Source organism: Marmota flaviventris, chromosome 5, assembly GCF_047511675.1.
Source record: "Marmota flaviventris isolate mMarFla1 chromosome 5, mMarFla1.hap1, whole genome shotgun sequence".
In the NCBI taxonomy this organism is placed as follows: domain Eukaryota; kingdom Metazoa; phylum Chordata; class Mammalia; order Rodentia; family Sciuridae; genus Marmota; species Marmota flaviventris.
Genome location: NC_092502.1, coordinates 37434742 through 37454676, shown reverse-complemented (window position 1 = coordinate 37454676; position 19935 = coordinate 37434742). Strand labels below are relative to the sequence as shown.

The window sequence follows — 19935 nt, the reverse complement described above, 5'->3', positions numbered from 1 at the left end:
TTCAATCCCTTAGGGACAGTTTCCAATTTCCCAGATTCACTCAAATTGGACTCTTTGATAAGACCTGACTAGATTTACCTATCTATGCTGACTGCCTGTTTAATTCTGGCTTCAGTTTCACCCCCTAAAAGTATCATTGAATGAGTTGGTGTTAATTTTAATGAGTCTCAGTTATCATTTAAAAATTTTTTTTTTTTTTTTTGGAATCAGGCTTTTACTGTTGCATTTAAGAAATCTTAACTTAATGCAAAATCACAAAGATTTTTCTCATTTTTTTTCTAAAAGTTTTTGTTTGGTTTGTAACCAGGGATAGAACTCAGGGGCGCTCATCCTCAGCCCTTTTAATATTTTATTTAAAGACAGGGTTTTACCAAGTTGCATAGGGCCTTGCTAAAATGCTGAGGCTGCTTTGAATTCGGATCCTCCTACCTTAGCCTCCCCAGCCACTGGGATTACGGCCTGGGCTACCGCGCTCAGATGTTTTTTATTGCCTTATCCCAATGGTTACATCAAACGAATGCGGAATGGACGTGGTAAAAGTAGACATTCTTTCCTTGTTCCTGATCTGAGAGGGAAAGCAATCATTCTTATTCATTAAGTATGTGTATGTATTTATGTGATATCTATATATCTAAAATTTAACCTTTTTTATTAAAAAAAAAAAAAAGGTGGAGCTGGGTGTGATGGCTCATGCCTATAAGCCCACTTACTTGGCAGGCTGAGGCAGGAAAATCACAAGTTCAAGGCCAGCCTCAGCAAGTTAGCTTGACCCTGTCTCTAAAGGAAAAAGAAGGAGAAAAAAAAAAAAAAAAGGCATGGAGATGTAGCTCAGCAGTAAAGCCACCACTGTTCAATTTCCAGTACTGGGGCTGGGTGGGGGACAGAAAATTGACTCTAACAGCCCTCTTATCTCCTAAAGATAATCAGCAGTGACTTCCACATTTTCTTTCTTTAATATAATTGTCATTATAATTACGAATACATTGAGTGCATAAAGGAAGTAAGGTGATCTAAATGAAAGACAAGGCTTCAGCCTTCTGTGACCCCAGCCAGGTCCCATTCTCTAGCACGGATTCCATTGTTTCCTTCTCAGATACCATAGAAAAGGTGTGTCGCGGAGACCTTCTGGGAAATGTAGTCTGAAAGGAAAAGCGCTGCTGTTCAGAAAGGGAAACCCGTTGGCTCTCCCTTGCGCATGCGCAGTGGTACTGGCGGTTTGGCGGTGGCGGGGAGAAATGTCTCTGTGTTAGGTGTTCCTCTCGCTTCCAGTTCGGTGTGCAGCTTGGCGTCCCCACCCAGGTGGACTAAGGTACAAGCTGCCAGCGAGGGCGGGCCCAGGGCGCAGGGCTTCCTTGGTGCGGCTAGGACAGAGGGCCGGTCTCGGGTGAATCCTACGCGTCCCAATTGCGGCCTCGGCAGGTGAACAGGACTCGGGCAGGGGGCGGTGCCGGGGAAGGTCCTCCCGGGGAGGCCGGAAGACTGCGTGACACCACTTAACCTCCGGGCCATTCTCAGGCCATTCTCCTGGACAAGTGGTCCCCAGAAAAGAGACTTTAGGGAACTGTGTCCTTCGTATTCAGGGTTGGTGAGTCCCCTGGCGGTTTTCAGCAGTCAGCGATTGTTGATTTAACATCGCACCCCCCCCCCCCCCCATCCTCCAGAGTTTAAACTTTGTTTTTGTCAGTCTTACTCGTTTGGCAGTGTTTTTCTACAGTGACTCCTAGAGTGATTTAACTATTTTTTTTTTAAGTTAATTTTGTCCATTTGCTAAGTTCTTCCTTTTTCCTCTAAATTTTTAATTTGATTTTTGGGGGTCGGGATTGTGGGGGTGGAACCCAGGGCTTCACACATAATGCACTGTATCATTGAGTTATATACCCCCATCCCCTTTTCTCTAAAGTTTAAATTCATTTCTAGCCGGTGATGCACCCTTTGAGTCCTTGTGTGCATTGAGGGGTGAGGATGGGTGGATCAATTCAGTGAAGAGGAAAATCATTTCTAAACTCTATTGATGTAGTAGTTATTGCACTATTATAAAATAGCATGCTTTTAATTCTTAGAATGTATCCATCATAAAAAGTCAGTTCTAATGTCTTTTGCATTTAGGCAACTTGGTAACTCTTTTTGATAAAAGAAGTAGAATTTCTAAAAGGAAAATAAGAGAGGACTAGTTTTTAGTTGATTGTTTCTGAAAACGGCATTCATTCTTCCGATGCTATTTTTCACCTCAAGTAATATCCAAATGCCAATGTGTGAAATGTTAATGTCTTTTCACTTTAACACCTGTGAGCCATGTGTTACTGTGCCCTTTACTTTGTTATTGAATATCATATGGTTTTAATTCCTTAGCTTGTTTCATCTTTATTCACAATGACTGGCTGAAAGGCCTAGTAACTGGGAGTATGCTTTTTGCCCACTTTTGGCTTTGGTGGCCATGCTCAGGGCCCTTTTGGCTTGGATCTGCAGATACCATTAAGCCATTAAGGCTGGAAGTTCTGGTCTGGTGGAGGTTTCTAATCTGGTCTGTCTTAATGAGGGCAGAGTGCAGGCAGGGTGAATAGTCCTCACAGCTTCTTTCTCTGTTTCAGCTGCCTTCCCCAGCAGGGAGGGAGAAATGGCCAGGAGTTTGCTGCCAGCACAGATTCAGGTGAGTGAAGGAGGCTTCTTTCTTGAACTGCCTTAAGGATTTATAGATAGCCAATTTGTTTCATTCATTGTTGAATTTCTCTAGACAGTAGAGCCCCTGGAGGGACCAGAGGGCATGGTAGGTTAGGTGCTAGAAAGAAAGGTGTTTTCTTTGTTTTAGGCCAGTCTGATGGTGCAGTCTCCAGTTAACAGCTAAGTACTTATTGACTAGAAATTGAATGGGAGTCCATCCCATGCCATTGCCACAGCCAGAGCTTTGTGAGGGATCCAGGTATGATGGAGCATAAACACATTGCTGTGTCAAATAATTCCTTACTAAGGATTCAAAGAGGAGAGTCATGGTCTTTGCCCTTAAGGAACCTAAGACAACCAACGTATGAGAGTACAGTGGACCCTCCATATCTGTGGGTTTTACATATAGGGACTCAACCAACAATAGATAAAAAATATTTGGGGGAAAAAAAAAAGTGTGCTTGTAGTGAACTTGGCCAGACTTTATTCTTGTCATTCCGTAAACAATACATTATAATAACGATTTACATCACATTTTCATTGTATTAGGCATTATAAGTAATTGAGATATGATTTAAAGTATATTGGAGGATGTTTATAGGTTATATACTATACCATTTTACATAAGGGCCACTTTATATAAAGAGCCTAAGTGTCCTCAGATATTGGTATCTGCAGGAGTCTTGGATACCAAGAAACTACTGTACGTAGTAAGAGTCCAGGTGACTCCTAGAAAGATTGAAGAAAGAAACCTCCTTGTCAGCAGGTGTAGCCAGGGCAACTTCCTAGCATTGGGCAAGACCAGGCTTGTATAGTTGGTGAATGGAAGGCATCCAGAAGAAATCAAAGCTTGGGCATTGGTTTGGGATTACATTCCCTTGAGGTGGAAAGTATCCTTTGTAGGAATTTCTTTCTTTCTCTGCACTTTGAGAAGCACTTACTCTGTATTATTAATGGATTGGGGAGATATATATTTTTTAAAAAAATTCTCCCAACACAGAAAACTGAAAAAAAAAAAAAGTAGAAGAGAAAAAAGGTAATTATTTTTATAATCAGAAACCAAATTGTTATGCACATCATATGTAGTCTAAGAAGAAGAGGTTGCAAGAAGCTCACCTTACACAGAATAAGAAGATATAACCCAATGAAATAGGTAGTTTCTACAGTTTAGACTTAAATGATAAGTTAGGCCCATCTCCTCCCCAGAAACTGGGAGATTAGCCTTTATCTTTGTTAAAAGATAAATGTTGGCACATTTCAGTTTTAAAGAGTTTATTTGAGCAAACATCAGGCTGGAAGGGTTCTGTGATCCACCCAAAGGAGAAAGCTTTTATAGGGTCACTGCAGAAGTAGAGCAAAGAAATTATTTGGTGAAAGTTGGACTGTCTCCATGCAGAGTTCCTGATGATGTAATTAATATTCAGGTGGTGCTTCTGATTGGCTGAGCTTAAGTTTCCTTTCATTAGGAACCCATGGTGTTGGAGCCCTCTCAGCCTAATGACCTTCCATTACATTATTTTAGCATATGTCTTGATGATTATACTCAAAGAGCTGTTAGTTCCTTGAGGGAAGTTTCCTCAGTTGTGAGACTGGCAAGTGACTTAGTTGACCACTAAAAAGTTTACATGTTTGAAAAAAGATAAATTCTGAAAAAAAAGGAATGGGAGTAAATGTATATTCCCTTGTTTCCAATGGGGAGAAACAAGTCACTTCTTTTTAATTTTCTTTTGCCTTTCTGGGTCAGGGAAGGTGTCTGACCTTGTGATCTGCTTGGGTTCACCTTGGGGATGGTGAGAAGAAAATGAATTGTGACCTAACACTTATGCTGTAGAAATATACGCTAAGGAAATGCTTTGTACACATTTCTGATGATGTACACGGAGGGTCAACCTATCATTTGTAGAGTATTACAAAAGTGGAAACAACCTAAACATCCACCTCAAGATTAAACAAACTAGTTTATCCATGTAGTGAAATATTAGACAGCAAGTAAGAACATTGACTAGAATGCTGTTTCTCATAATGTGATTTGGATTTTTGTTTGAATGTAAAAAGTCTGAAAGGACATAGAGCAAAAAGTTAAACTTTTTCTGGTGGCAGAAAATGAGATTAACACTCCATGTTTTCTTGCTTATTGATCTTTTCTCCTTTTCTATATGCATGTATGGAAATATCACAGTGAATCCCATTAACATGTACAATTAATATGTATTATTAAAAATAGATCTATAAAAAAATTCTGAAAAAGAAAAGAAAGGGCCACTAGTTCAGAGTGTTGACTTGCCTGGTAGGTGGCAGAGGGGTAGAGGAGTAAAGGCTTCTGAGGTGTGGATGGGAAATCCTAATCACAGCCCTCTTCCCTGGCTTTTTGTTGAAGGTTATGCAGACTACCACCCTTGGCACTCTCCTGGTAAAGCCTTGCCCAGGGCATTCTCAGAGCCTCTCCCACTGTGAATGTTAATGTCCTCTCCCACAGGACACAGAGGTGGGCCATGGTGATGATAGAATCCATCACTGGGACCAACCGAACTGTGTTCTAAGGCAAGCCCAGAGGTCTCCTACCTAGTCCTCCCCAAGTGAGAGTACTAGAACCTCCTTCTAAAATCTTCTTGTGTGTCACCTGTAAGGTGAGAGTTTGGCCTAGGTAATTATACATTTCCAAGCGTAAAATTCTGTGTCTGTTATTTTGATTTTGTTTCATGATTTCAAGCATGCTTCTGTTTGGCTGCTGTGATTAAGCTTTCCGAGGGTGCAATATGTCACTTACAGTAAGCAAGCACATGATAAATAAGTGCTCAGTAACAAAGCCAAATTATCCAGAAATACTTGCTTTATTTGAAATCCTTAGAATCCTGAGTTGTGATAGGGTTGTTTCTCAGTTATTCCATCCAGGGGTGATCATGAGTGAGTAGAAATGGGTTTGCTGTTCCAGGAGTCTGTGACATTCAGGGATGTGGCCGTGCTCTTCAGCCAGGATGAGTGGTTGCACCTGGACTCTGCCCAGAGAACCTTGTATCGGGAAGTGATGCTGGAGAACTACAGCAACCTGGTCTCACTGGGTAAGGAGTTGTCCATGGGATGCAGAGTCCCCCTTCAAGGAGGATATTTGAAGGCTTGGCCAGGTACAGGCCCTCTCCTCCCCCGCCATGGGCTCAGAGTGATAGCTGCTATTCCTCTTGGCTATACAGAGATGTCTGAGCTTGACTAAGTTATGTCTTCTCTATGCTTTTCCTATTTCCTTCTCTCCCCAACACTGCCCCCTCTGTTCCCCTGGGTCCCATAAAATGCTACAGCTGAGAAGAGTGCATTGCCTTCTTTGATCCTGACCATCCACTAGGAGCCAAGGCCCCTCCCTGAGCAAGACCTCCTTCTTGCACTGTCCCTCTTCTCCAGTGACTGCAGAGCTGGTACTTTATTCCAGGATGGCCACTCATGTCTTCTTCTTAATGAACAGGGATTACATTTTCCAAACCAAAAGTCATCTCCCAGTTAGAGTAAGCAGAATACCCCCAGGCAGTGAGAAATGGAGTACCTCAAAGTACATGTCTAGGTGAGTGACGGGATAATTTGGAAATGGGCATGGCGTTTTCCAGCTGCCCAGGCACAGTGAAGAGGCTGTGTGTAGGAGACACTGGCAGGGGCCTCCTCAATGTGCCAGGCCAGGTGGAAAATGCTGGGAACCGCATATCCCCTTGCACATTTTTAATTACTTGATATATTAGGTTCAGAGAGAAAGGAATTAATTCTCCCAGTATGAGTAGCTCTTTTGTCAAGTGTGTCTTATAATTTGCAGAATATGTAATGTAATGTGTAGTATATAAATGTGGTTGTTGTTGTTGTTATTATTATTATTATTCTGGGATTGAATCCAGAGGTGCATTACCACTGAGCCACATCCTTAGCCCTTTTTATTTTTTATTTTGAGTCAGAGTCTCACTGAATTGCTTAGGGCCTCACTTAGTTGCTGAGGCTGGCCTCAAACCCGTGATCCTCCTACCTCAGCCTCCCAATTTGCTGGATTACAGAAGTGCACCACCATGCCCAGCTGTTTATAGTTATTTTCTCTTCCATCTTTTTCCTTCCTTTTACTGGATTGATTATTAAATTATTTTACTTTAGTTTTCTTTTATTATTTCATCTTGGGCTTTTGCTTTGATTTTTTTTCTCTGCTACTTATTACGCATGGTGCAGCAATAAGAAATGAGAAAAGAAAGCATGTGTTGAGAGAGAAGCTCAAAATGGTGGCAATAATGGAGTTTAAGCAGGAGATTTATAAATACTCATCATGCCATTCTTTTTTCTGTGAAAATTTTCAAAATATGTCCTACATTCTGGCCCCTGGGACATATTGCGGAGTCTCTAAAACTCTCCATGCATTGCTGCATCATAAGCTCCCACATTCTGTTCTGCTTTGAATTTTGTCTTTGTTTCTGGCACCAGAGGATTGCTGTCTTGAGCTTATCCAGAATTTATTTCTCTTGCTGGCAATAAATGGCCTTTCTGTATCAGTTCAGTCTCATGTTTTCATTCATGAATCTTTTTCTCTTTGGTTTGACTAGAATATTTTCATGAATAAATTTTTTTCAAAGATTCATGTGTGCAATTTGTATATGTCTAAAAATCAGTTCCTTTTTTTTTTTTTTTTTTTTTCTTTTTTGGGAATTATCTTTTGGAGCTAGCATTCTGGCATCAGGTTTTTTCCCCCCCATCAGGTGAGTCTACTGTCTTTGGTCACTGAGTGTTGTTAATACAAGTTCTCAGTCTGATTCTATTTCTCCTGTTGGTATATAGGTAATGTTACCACTTTTTTCTTTTTCTGTTTTCTGTCTGGAGTCTTACAGGATATCTTCTTTATCTTTGGAATTTAAAAAATTTGTCAGGTTTCATCAAATTGATTTTTTTTTAGTGTTGTTACTTGGCACTAACTGGGCCCTTTACTTTGAAGATTCATGTTCTTTTTTTTAGGGATATTTTGTTTCTACTACATGTATTCTGCCACATCCCACCAACAATTTGGAAGAAATGACTACAATAATAATTATATAATAAAGTAAAAATTCACGCAGAAGCCTAGAAAATAAATACATTTGTTTTAAGGACCAGAGTGGTAGTTATAGATGAGGTTTAGATTTGGCTGTGAACATTCTGATTGGCAAAGAAATCTACACTATCAAATTGTGTACTTTTTCAAGCACTTAAAAAAACTATTATATTTCATTCATATAAATTATACATGATATTGTAAAAGGAGAGAGGGAGGAAGAAAGGGAAGGAGAGCAAAAAGAGGAGACTCACCTGTAATTTTTATCAGCCGTGATCAACTACTGTTAATATTCTACTGATTTTCATTCACACTATGAATATTTGAGTATTTTTACATGAGAGACAGCAACAGAGTGATTGTACATATTATTCTTGAGAGTGTTTTAAATTGTGATTGTCCTTCAGTTATTTTCAGTTCTCAGTAAAAACAGTTCTCAGTAAATACTCTGCCACATCCCACCGACTACTTCATTGAAAGGCTTTTTGTATTGTTAAGCCATATGAAGTGATCTTCCAACTGGAAAGTTGTTTCCAGGTTTTTTTTTTTGTTTGTTTGTTTGTTTGGTTTTTTTTAAAGAGAGAGAGAAGAGAGAGTTTTTTTTTAATATTTATTTTTCAGTTTTTGGTGGACACAACATCTTTATTTTATTTTTATTTTTATGTGGTGCTGAGGATGGAACCCAGTGGCCAGGTGAGCGCGTTACCTCTTGAGCCACATCCCCAGCCCCTGTTTCCAGTTTTTACCTACTTTTGATAGTGCTGAGATAACTTTAGAATGTAAAGGTATAATATAAAGAGAAAAATGCTCAAGGAGTAAATAATTGTAGTATGAGCATTGTGATTGAAAATTCAAGAAATGTGAATCCACAGTCCATAAAGGATCTTTTGAAAAACTATTCATCATAATTAATGAAATTCAAACTAAAGTAACAGGATGCCATTTTTCCATTATTAAGTTACCAAGCATTAAGAAATATATTTCCAGTGATTTGCTAATGTTCTGAGTGATAAACAGTACCTTTAATGGGATTTTGATTGGTATAGTTTTACTGGAGGATGGTTTAGTTTTATTAAAATCAATTCAGCATTTCTAAATTTATCTCTTTTTTAAAAATATTCTTTTAGTTGTCAGTGGATTTTGTGTATTTATATGTGGTGCTGAGAATTGAACCCAGTGCCTCACTCATGCTAGGCAAGCACTGTATCACTGAGTCACAACACCAGCCCTCTAAATTTATCCTAAGAAAAAATTCTGTAAATTATATAAAGTTGCAAAGATGTGTGAAAGAATGTGTGTTATAACACAAGGGATTACTGGTGCAAAAGTTGTTTAGTAACAGGGATCTATTAAGTGATGATAAGTTCATACTTTGGACATTTTATGTAGTCATTAAAATATTAGTGTCAACTTACATTACTGACACATGGAGAGAAGCCCAGGATTTTAAGTGAAGTGAGGAAAGCTTAGTTTCAACCCCACCCCTTTTCATTTTTTGAATTTTGAGACTGGGTCTTACCAAGTTGCCCAGATGGCTTTGAACTTGTATACCTACTGCCTCAGCCTCCCAAGTTGCTAGGATTAATAGGCGTGTGCCATTGCACCCAGCACATTTTTATTTTTTAAATAAAAGTGATACTTTTATGTACGGAAAATTCTGGTGAGCTGAGTCCCATATGTCACAGGGATTGATTTGCGTGATATGCTTATGGGTAAACTATTCATTTTTATGGTTTTCTGAATTTTCTTGAAATTATTACACTTTCCCTTTTTAGTCAAGGAAACAAAAACTGTCTTATAAAATACATTCTATTATTTACATGTTTTTATTTTTTATAAGAATACTGATAGCAGCATTAATATATACTTAAATCACATATTTCTTCAAACAATAAAATAATTAGGAAATTGCATATTTTTCCCTTTCATATGTATGGAAACATTTGCTCGAACTCCTAACTCATCTTTACCAGAACTGTATTGACAATCATTATCATTTTCCACAATATATCAACTTTACTACAATTTGATCATTTTAAATTAATTTTTTTTAGTTATATATAACCTTAGGAAACATTTTGACACACTCACAAAAGCATGGAATGATTTGCCTCTAATTCCATCAGTAGCACTTTTTCCATTCCCATATTCTTTTCCCTCTACTGATCTTTCTGTAATTTATTTATAGTGTTTTAAAAATTAGTGTCTTGTGGATATACTTGATATACCCTGTGCTATATTTATGTATGTACATAGGAAAGCTCAGTCAGATTCATTCCAATGTTCTTCCCTTTTCCTATTTCTCCTTCATTCTGCTCAGTCCCCTTCATCTCTTCTACTGATCTTTTAATAGTTTTTTTCCTTTCTCCGCCTGTCCCTCTCTCCCTCACTCCCTCCCATTTTTTCTTTTTTTATTTTTTCTTTCTCCCCCATCCCCTTACTTTGGATTAGCCCCTGCATATCAGAAAAAACATTCAACCTTTGACTTTGGGGAATTGACTTATTTCACTTAGCATTAATAGTAGAGACTATCAACTTCATCCATTTTCTGGCAAATGCTGTAATTTCATTCTTCTTTATGCCTGAGTAATACTTCAGTTGCAAAAGGATATTGGTCTAAAGTTTTCATTCCTTGATATGTGTTTGTCTGGGTTTGATATCAGAGTGATACTGGCTTTGTAGAATGAGTTTGACAGTGTTCCCTCCTTTTCTATTTCATGGAAAAATTTGAGGAGCATTATATTAGTTCTTCTTTAAAGGTTTGGTAGAACTCAGCTGAGAATTCCTCTGGTCCTGGGTTTTTCCTTGTTGTTCATCTTTTGATAGCTACTTCAATTTCATTACTTGATATTGATCAGTGTAATTCTTCTATATCCTCATGGTTCAATTTTGGTAGGGCATATGTCTCTAGGAATTTGTTAGTGTCTTCAAGATTTTGTAGCTTATTGGTATTGGAGTATAAATTTTCAAAATAGTTTCTGATTATCATCTGGATTTCAGTGGTATTGTGATGATATTTCCTTTTCTATCTCTAATTTTGTTAATTTGAGTGTTTTCTCTCTTTCTTTTGATTAATTAGGCTAAGGATTTAATTAGTCTTGTTTAACGTTTCAAAAAACCAACTTCTTATGTCATTGATCTTTGGTATTTTTTTAAATTCTCAAATTCATTGATTGTTGCTCTAATTTTAATTATTTCCTGTCTTGAATGAATTTTGGTGTTGGTTTGCTTCTCTTTTTCTAGGACCTTGAGATGTAATGTTAGATTATTTATTTGGTATCTTTCTATTCTTTTGATGTACTAGCTCAATGCTATGAAGTTTCCTCTTAGAACTATCTTAATACTGTCCTAGAGATCTTGATATGTTGTTTCACTGTTCTCATTTACTTCTAGGAAATAAGTATTTTATTTCTCCCCTAATTTCTTCTGATACCCATTCATCATTCAAAAATGTATTATTTAATCTCCAGGTGTCAGAGTGATTTCTGTTTTTTATCTTATCATTGATTTTTAATTTCATTCCATTATGATCTGATCGAATGCAAGGGAGTATCTCTGTTTGTTATATTTGCTAAGATTTGTTTTATGACCTAAAATATGGCATATTTTAGAAAATGTCCCATGTGCTGCTGAGAAGAAAGTGAATTCATTTGTTGATGGGTGAATATTCTACAGGTTTCTGTTAGATCCATACTTTTAATTGTGTTTTTTAGTTCTGCAGAATCTTTACTTAGTTTATGTCTGGCTGATCCATCTAGTGGTTAGAGAGGTATGTTAAAGTCATTATTTTTGTATTGTGGTCTATTTGATTATTAATATTGAGAAAAGTTTGTTTTATGTATATCAGTGTACCATTGTTTGAGTCATAAATATTTACAGTCATTATATCTTATTCTTGTGTGATTCCCTTAATTAAAGTGAACATTTTTGTTTCTTCTGATTAACTTGGCTTGAAGTCCACTTTATCTGATATGAGAATAGGTAGCCCTGTTTGTGTATGAGTCTCAAGTTAATGGTATTTTTTTTCCCTATCCTTTTACCTTGATTCTTGTGGATGTCTACCAGTGAATGAGTCTCTTGCAGACAATATACTGTTGGATTTTGTTTTTTAATCCAACTGACAATCTGTGTCTTTTGATTGGAGAGTTTAGACTATTTACATTCAATGTCATTATGGAGAAATGATTTTTGTTTTCTGGCATTTGGAATGAATTCTTTTAGTTTCTACGTATCATAAAAGTTTTTTTTTTTTTTTCTCCATTTTCACTTCTGAAGCTTAATTTTGCTAGGTATAGAATCATTGGCATCCATTTTCTTTCAGAGCTTGATATACATTATTCCAAGCCTTCCTGGCTTATAAGGTCTGGGTTGAGAAGTCAGTTGAAATCTGGATTGGTAACCAGCCATTTATCTCTTGCAGCTTTTAAAATTTTATTCTTATTCTGTATGTTAGGCATTTTCATTATAATATGTCTTGGAGTGGATCTATTGTGAATTTGTATATTTGTAGTCATAAATGCCTCTTGTATCTGAATTCCATCTTATTCTTAAGGTTTGGAAAATTTTCTGCTATTATTTCATTGAAAAGATTGGAGCCTTCCTCTACCCCAGTGATTCTTAAATTTGGCCTCTTGATGTTTTTTCCAGATTTCTTGAATATTATGGTCATTGTCTCCTACGTCTTTTTTTTATGGTCAGCTTTATTTTCAAGATTATGTACTTTGTCTTCAAGGCTTGAAAATCTATCTTCAAAGTGTTTTAATCTATTGGTAATGCTTTCCATTGAAATTTTTTTAGAATTTTTTATTATTTTTACTTACACATGACAGTAGAATGTATTTTGACATAATCATACATACATGAAATATAACTTCCCATCTTTGTGGTTGTTTCCATTGAAATTTTAATTTGTTTTTTGAGTCTTTATTTTCTGGGTTTTTGTTGGGTTGTTTTTCAGAATCTCTTTTTATTGAAGTGGTCTTTCACTTTCTGTATCTTCTCTCTAATTTCACTCCTTACATCTTTATTTTTTTATTTAAAAAAAAATTTTTTTGTAGTTGTAGATGGACAGAATGCCTTTATTTTATTTGTTTATTTTTATGTGGTGCTGAGGATCGAACTCAGTGCCTCACACATGCTAGGCAAGGCTCTACCACTGAGCCACAGCCCCAGTCTCCTTACATCTTCTTTAAGCTCAAAGAACATTGTAACTATGAACTTTCTAAAATATTTTTTCTCTGACATTTCTTTCACTGTGGCATCAATGGAGTTAGTTATTTGGGATGGTTTGTTCCTTTGCTTTTTAAAATTGTTCGTATATTTACCCATCTATTGTGAATAGTTATCTCTTCTTCTTTTAAGTAAGGAACTACTTTATGAGTTTCTCTCTTTTAAGAGCCCTGGGTTAATCCAGATATTATCTTTAAATCAAAGTGTGACCTTTGCTGATCTCAATATCAGCACCACTTTGAGAGGTGCCACTGAACCCTGTTTACTACAGTCACTTCAGAGCCAAGCCTCATACTATTCAGCTGTATGAGAAACAAAAAGCTTGCTGATATTTTTCTTTATATTTCCTCTAATCCAGATATAATCTTATAAAGTTCTGGAGTAGGTAAAAAATTAGTTATTAAATTTAGTAAAATTGCAATAACTTTAAACGAGTGCTAAAATAGGGGAAAGAAGAAAGTTGGGCCAAAAGGAGAAGGGAAAAAGAAAGAAAGAGAGAAGTAGAGAGGAAAAAATAGAAAATAATAATACACACCACAATGTAGAAAGGAGAAATGGATGGATGGTGGGTATTTGAGGTAGTAGCTGATAATGTAAGTAGTGGGTAAGAGGAACAGGTATAAACCAGAGCTAAGAAAACAAAGAGAGAAAGCCTGATTCCAATTGATGCTTTAAACCATTAGATGAAATACATTCAAATGGTTTGAAGGTACAATTAGAATAACAACTATTGATCAACTCAAAGAGTGATTTATATGACCAAAGTCAACACTGAAGTTATTTATAGTAAGCCATGCCAAGGTGAAGAAAATTTTTGTTGAATCTTGGTTTGGATTTCATTGGGGTTTGGATGTTTAGTAGATGTCCATCGTTCTTGGACTGTGAATCCTTCCAGAGTTGCTGGGGCACAGGAACCACTTCCCTAGTTGCTATGGACCTCCAACCAGGTGGTTGTGGTTTGTTAGCTCAGGGACCTGCAGCTGACTGCTCGAGGGTACACTGTTGTGGCTTGGTTATTTCTGTTATGTGCAGGAGTTCAGGATGCAGGCTGTGGAGTATTCCTGTGGTTGCTGTGGGTCATTGTGTACCTGTTCCCCTGTCCAGGATCTTTTTCATGGTGGTGTAGAGCCTTGTGGCTGTTAGTGAGTGCAAGATCTTTGTTGTAGAATTTCCATAAATATTCTGTGGTATAGAAGCATTCCCCCAGCTGACACTAGTCTCTGAGGTACTGTAGCGAAGGGACTCAGGTGGTTCACCTGGATTCTGGTTTCTACTGCTCCAGGTTGTAAACGATGTGTGTCATTTCCCTTTGTTGACTCTGATGTAAGGTCCAGCCAGTGTCTAAACAATGCCCTTTCACTCTCCAGTTATAACCTTGGGTTGGGCTGAGAGCCAGGTAAAACTAGGAACATTTACTTGCTGCTGCCTTGGATCAGGCAATTTTCTATCTTAACTGACCTCCATCTGGCTATTTTTGCAGGTGCTTTCCACTTAAGTTTCCAGGGGTATTCAGGAATTTCTCCTTGCAGCCTTCTGCCCCTGGCTGCACCATTTGGGATCTGGATCTCTCTGTCACTGGATATTCAGGCAGCTTTCTTCCAGTCTGGCCCATGATCAATGGGACTGTTCCTAGGCTACCTACAGTGGCTCCCCCCAGTGTCAGTGATGGGGGCTGGTGCATTCTGGATGGATCTGCTTTTCTCTACTGGGGCCAAAGCCACATTGCTGCTCCACCACTGTCTGGGTCCCATGGAAGCTGTGCTTTTCACCTTTGCCTGGGTCACAGAGGCTGAGTAGAGTGCTGAGTAAAGTGCTCATAGGATGTCTCCAACATCTCCCCTTGTTTGCAGGGAGGGGGAGTGGGATTCAGTGATTTGGGGCTAGGAGCATTTCCTTAGAAGTTCTTTTTAGCTGAATTCTCAAGAGATCCCACTGCAGAGACCTTTCCTCTCATTTAATTTGCAGCTGTCTGGACATGGGAAGATGTCATGTTGTTTTATGGGGTGACTAATAAGGGCTCCACAAGATGGCTGCAGACCCCAGTTCAACTTTCTTTTCACAAGTTCGTTTTAAGCTGTTTGATCTGCTTCAGGGACTCTGCTGTGCCTTTTCACAAAATTTGGTAACTTTGGTCTGCCTTTTCAAATGATTTTAAGTGGGTGAGCTTAAGAGTTTTCCATTCCGTCTTTCTCTCTCTGTTGCCCCTCCCCCTTCTCCCTACCCTGGTTCAAGTTCAGGATTAGAGAACTCTGCACTTATTTTCTACTCTAGTAACTGATCTTCAAGTCTCTCCAGGTCTCAGGATTTGTAATGTTGAGTCTTAGAGCATTTATTTTGTCACCCACCTCCCAATTCTGCTTTTCCTTCACTGCCTGTTCTCTGTGTTGTGAAGAGATTGGGAATTGCTGTCTAGCTAATTTCTGCTGTCTTCTGTTCCCTCAATTCTTTTATTTTAAATCCATAGTTTTATTTGCTTGCAGTGTATCTTAAGTAATCAAAAAGATGGATTAAAATGTACTCTTCTTTTATTTCCCAGTATCAGAACTGATACCATTTTCCATGGAGCTACCAATCCAAAAGCTGGAGCTCATCCTTGAGTCACCTCTTTCACTTCTTCCACATAATCTGTTCATAAGAAAAGCTACCTGCTGGCTTATTGTATTGTCAATAATTTCTTAAACACTCTCCCTTATGGAAATTTTAGTCCCAGTTTTTCTCAAAGAGTAAATAATCATAGTATAAATGTATGAGTGTTGTGATTGAAAAGCCAGCTCTACCTCCAAAATTCCCAAATGTGCCCAGTCCCTTCCATCTCTCCCACTACCTGCCAATGCCATCTTCCATCCAGGAAGACTATAGCAACTTTCAGAGTGCCTCCTCTCTCTACCTGCCCTTGTTCTCTTTACCCTAACCCCACTTACAGCCCATTTATCATACAACTAGAATGGTTCTTTTTAAACAAAGAACACATACCATGTCCCTTCTATCCCCAATGATGTTTAGAATTTCAAATTCTGTACTATATCTTAAGAGAGTCAATATGATATAGCCTCTGCCTGCCTCTTTTCCTCATTAACACTTTTCTTTTTCTTCTGCTTAAGACACACTGAACTTCCTTCTGTTTTGACCACAGAAAACTTATTCCTGCCTTAGGAAGCCTTTGTGTTAGCTGTCCCTTCTGACTGAATTCATCTTTATACCTACATTTTTGTGTGGCCTGCTCTATCTATCTATCTTAATTTCATTTATTGCCCAGTTTAAAATATCACTGTATTTACTCTATTTACTCTTTACAATGTTAATACTATTTTGGTTTGTTTATGGTTCTCATCAGTCCCTAGTATTTCTTTTAGAGTTGGTTATTTTTTTTAATATTTATTTTTAGGTGGACACAGTATCTTTATTTTGTTTTTATGTGGTGCTGAGAATTGAACCCAGTGCCTCACGCATGCTAGGCGAGCGTGCTACCACTTGAACCACATCTCCAGCCCTAGAGTTGGTTACTTTGTCATTGTCAATATCCCATTGCTAGGTATAAGCCTTGTGAGAGTGGGCTCCATCTGACCTGCTCCCTGTCATTTCCAGAGCCTTGATCTTTACATGATGCAGGCACACATTCAGTAATTACTGATTGAGTAAGCTAATATCTGTTGCAATATTATTTATTGCACTCTGACACTTCCCACAGTGGCACTAATGAAACCCTGTGTTTCACAGAGCTCCTTAGGGGAGGTGGTGTCTTCACTTCTTTTTCCCTTGAAATTTATCTGAATGTCCTGGTGGCTGGCCTGGGATATGAAGTACAATAATAATACAGGACATACTCAGAAATACCCTGTTCCTGATAACCTGATCTTTGGTACTAGATCAATCCAGGTTCTTCCTCCCATTGAAGGTCCTTCCCTCTGAGTACCTCAAGCCACCTTCCTATAGATTTCTTCCATACATGTCTATTATCCTGCTTTTTCCTCTAGTCTTTATTCCCATCCTTTCCTAAAATTTCAAGGCTATATTTATATTAACTATCCTTTTGTATTTTGATGTCACTTTTCTTTATTCTTAGTGCAAGAGAGACTAAACTTTTTTGATTACTTTATTTGCTTACTATAGGATGGGAGAACTTGTTTGAAACCACAGTTTCCAAAGAAGAAAATCTGGAAGTCATGGAAAAACTCATAGTTGATGATTTCAGACTGGGAAAAGTCTACATGAATGAAGACAAGTTAGAGAAGCAACAAGGCAAAAAGAACAAAGTTTTCAGAAAAGTGTTGTTTACCATCAAAAAAACCTGTGTGAAAGACAGAAGAAGCTTTAAAGGCCTTGAACTTGAGAAAAATCTTGGCTTAAAATCATCACTTACTAGAAAACCTGGAATTGTTCCCAGAGGAAGGAAACCCCGTTCACAGCAGTATTCAATTCTCTTTAAACAACTGGGAGCCAACACAGTGCGTAAATGTTATAAATGTAATATCTGTGGGAAAATCTTCCTCCACAGTTCTTCCTTGAGCAAACACCAGAGGATCCATACTGGAGAGAAGCTCTATAAATGTAAGGAATGTAGGAAAGCTTTCAGCCAAAGCTCATCCCTGACACAGCACCTGAGAGTTCATACTGGAGAGAAACCTTATATATGTAGTGAATGTGGAAAAGCCTTCAGTTTTACCACCTCTCTTATTGGGCACCAAAGAATGCACACTGGAGAGAGACCTTATAAATGTAAGGAATGTGGCAAAACATTTAAAGGTAGTTCATCCCTTAATAACCATCAGCGAATCCATACTGGAGAAAAGCCCTATAAGTGTACAGAATGTGGGAGAGCATTTAGTCAGTGCTCATCTCTCATCCAGCATCACAGAATTCATACTGGAGAGAAACCTTATGAATGTAGTCAGTGTGGGAAAGCCTTCACTTCAATATCACGGCTGAGTAGACACCATCGAATTCACACTGGAGAGAAACCCTTTCATTGTAACGAGTGTGGGAAAGTGTTCAGTTACCATTCGGCCCTTATTATTCATCAGAGAATTCACACTGGTGAGAAACCGTATGCCTGTAAAGAATGCGGGAAAGCCTTTAGCCAAAGCTCAGCACTTATACAACATCAGAGGATTCACACTGGAGAAAAACCCTACAAGTGTAATGAGTGTGGCAAGGCCTTCTCCTGGATCTCACGGCTTAATATCCATCACAGAATCCACACTGGAGAGAAACCATATCATTGTAAGGAATGTGGAAAAGCTTTTAGTTCCCACTCAGCTGTTAATACCCATCGAAAAATCCATACTGGCGAGAAACCTTATAAATGTAATGACTGTGAAAAAGCGTTCAACCAAAGCTCAGCCCTAATTCAGCATCAGAGAATTCATACTGGAGAGAAACCATTTAACTGTAAAGTGTGTGGGAAAGCTTTCAGACAAAGTTCATCCCTTATGACACATATGAGAATTCACACAGGAGAAAAGCCTTACAAATGCAAAGAATGTGGGAAAGCTTTTAGTCAGAGCTCATCTCTTACTAATCATCAGAGGACTCATAATTGAGAAAAAACATAAATAAAATGCATGTGGCAAGTCTTCCAAATGAAGTTCATTTCATATTGAATATCATTCATTCTGGGGAGAAAGCGAAGAGCCGTTAATTTTGAGTAAAACTTCAGAAGTTAGAAGACATCAAGCACCTGGACACTTCATGTTGCAGGGTAACCTTGGGAATATTAGGAAAGCTTCTGTAAAATGATTTTTTGTATGTTCTTAAGTTGTTACCGACTGAAATAGACTCTGTGAGATTGAAGGGTTGATATTCTTTTATTTGCTTTCTAGTGATGTTTTAACAGCCATCAGCTTTCGCAGGCATTACTGGGAACCTGCTGGTTTAGGTAAAAGTACAGCCATAAAGCCCAGACTTCAGACAAATCTAACAATCTACTTCTTGAAACTGCATTTAAGTATTACACAAGCCAATTGTACCAGAATGAATATTTGGGAACAAAAATGTATACAGGTAAACTGTAGCTACCTCACTGTCACTAAAATTTTTTTCATATTTGGAAAACAAATTATGTACTTGGTTGTTGTTCAAACTTTGGGTCATTTCTCCACTCTTCTAAGCCATTTACCCGAGGGGAAAATTACTCTGTAATCTATGCAGGTACGTTCTTTTTAGTTTTCTTTCCAACTACTTGTTTCACCCTCTGATTCAGATATAAAGTCATTTTATTTTAAGTCACAAAGTGCATGGTGTTTCACTTGTTTTTCTCAGAAAGTGATTACCTTTTCTGTATTGTAAAGGTTATTCAGACAACTGCTGCTTTTGCAATTTAATCTACTTGTCAGTGTTGTTAGAACTTATATCACATTGTAGCCATAGGGAAAACAACTCTTAGTTTCCTGGCTGTGCCTGCTTCCTTGAGCTCTCTGGTTTCCAATCACCAGAAAACCCCAGAACCGATGTGGAACTCAAGGAGATAAAGTGAACCAGGTGACTCAATCTTATATTCCATTTTTGCTCCCATCAGACAAAGCTCACTCCCTCCCCACACTCTGAAGGCCACTGGGCAAACATTCAGTTTTTGTTTCAGATTTTTTTCCTCTAAAACATTGACAATTTAGCCCATTTCAGCATTTATAAAAAATGAGTCATATTAGTAAACTTCACAAACCAATTTGCTAAATTCCTTCAAGTCCTCATCTCTTTTAAGTTTCTCCAAACTTAAAAAAAAATTGAAAATGTGATATTTGGAATGGAAAACAAGCAGAGTAGATATCAGTACATTCAGCTTTTGCCTTCTGGGAATAGTGAGTGTCATTATTTCATTCATTTATGGAGCAGTTTTCCAGGCCATTTAATGCTCCATCTGCAAGTGCTTCTTTCCCCACAAATATTCCTTTATTTCTAATTACCTAAAGTAGGAAAATTTCCAGGAAAACATATCTTTCTCAAGTATTAATAGACTTAAAATCATCAAGGACGTTAAATCTGATTTAAAATCCCACAAAGATAACATATGG

General features: G+C 37.9%; 1 protein-coding gene across 1 annotated transcript in view; it reads left to right on the top strand.

Moving 5' to 3' along the window:
- Nucleotides 1–1214: 1214 nt before the first annotated feature.
- The window catches only part of Znf354c (zinc finger protein 354C), a 41344-nt gene continuing 22623 nt past the window's right edge, over nucleotides 1215–19935 (top strand). The window contains exons 1-4 of the mRNA XM_071612158.1: nucleotides 1215–1309; nucleotides 2589–2647; nucleotides 5591–5717; nucleotides 17039–18463. Of these exons, the coding sequence (XP_071468259.1) occupies nucleotides 2615–2647; nucleotides 5591–5717; nucleotides 17039–18463 (1585 nt within the window). The 5' untranslated portion in view covers nucleotides 1215–1309; nucleotides 2589–2614. The remainder of the gene's footprint in view (nucleotides 1310–2588; nucleotides 2648–5590; nucleotides 5718–17038; nucleotides 18464–19935) is intronic.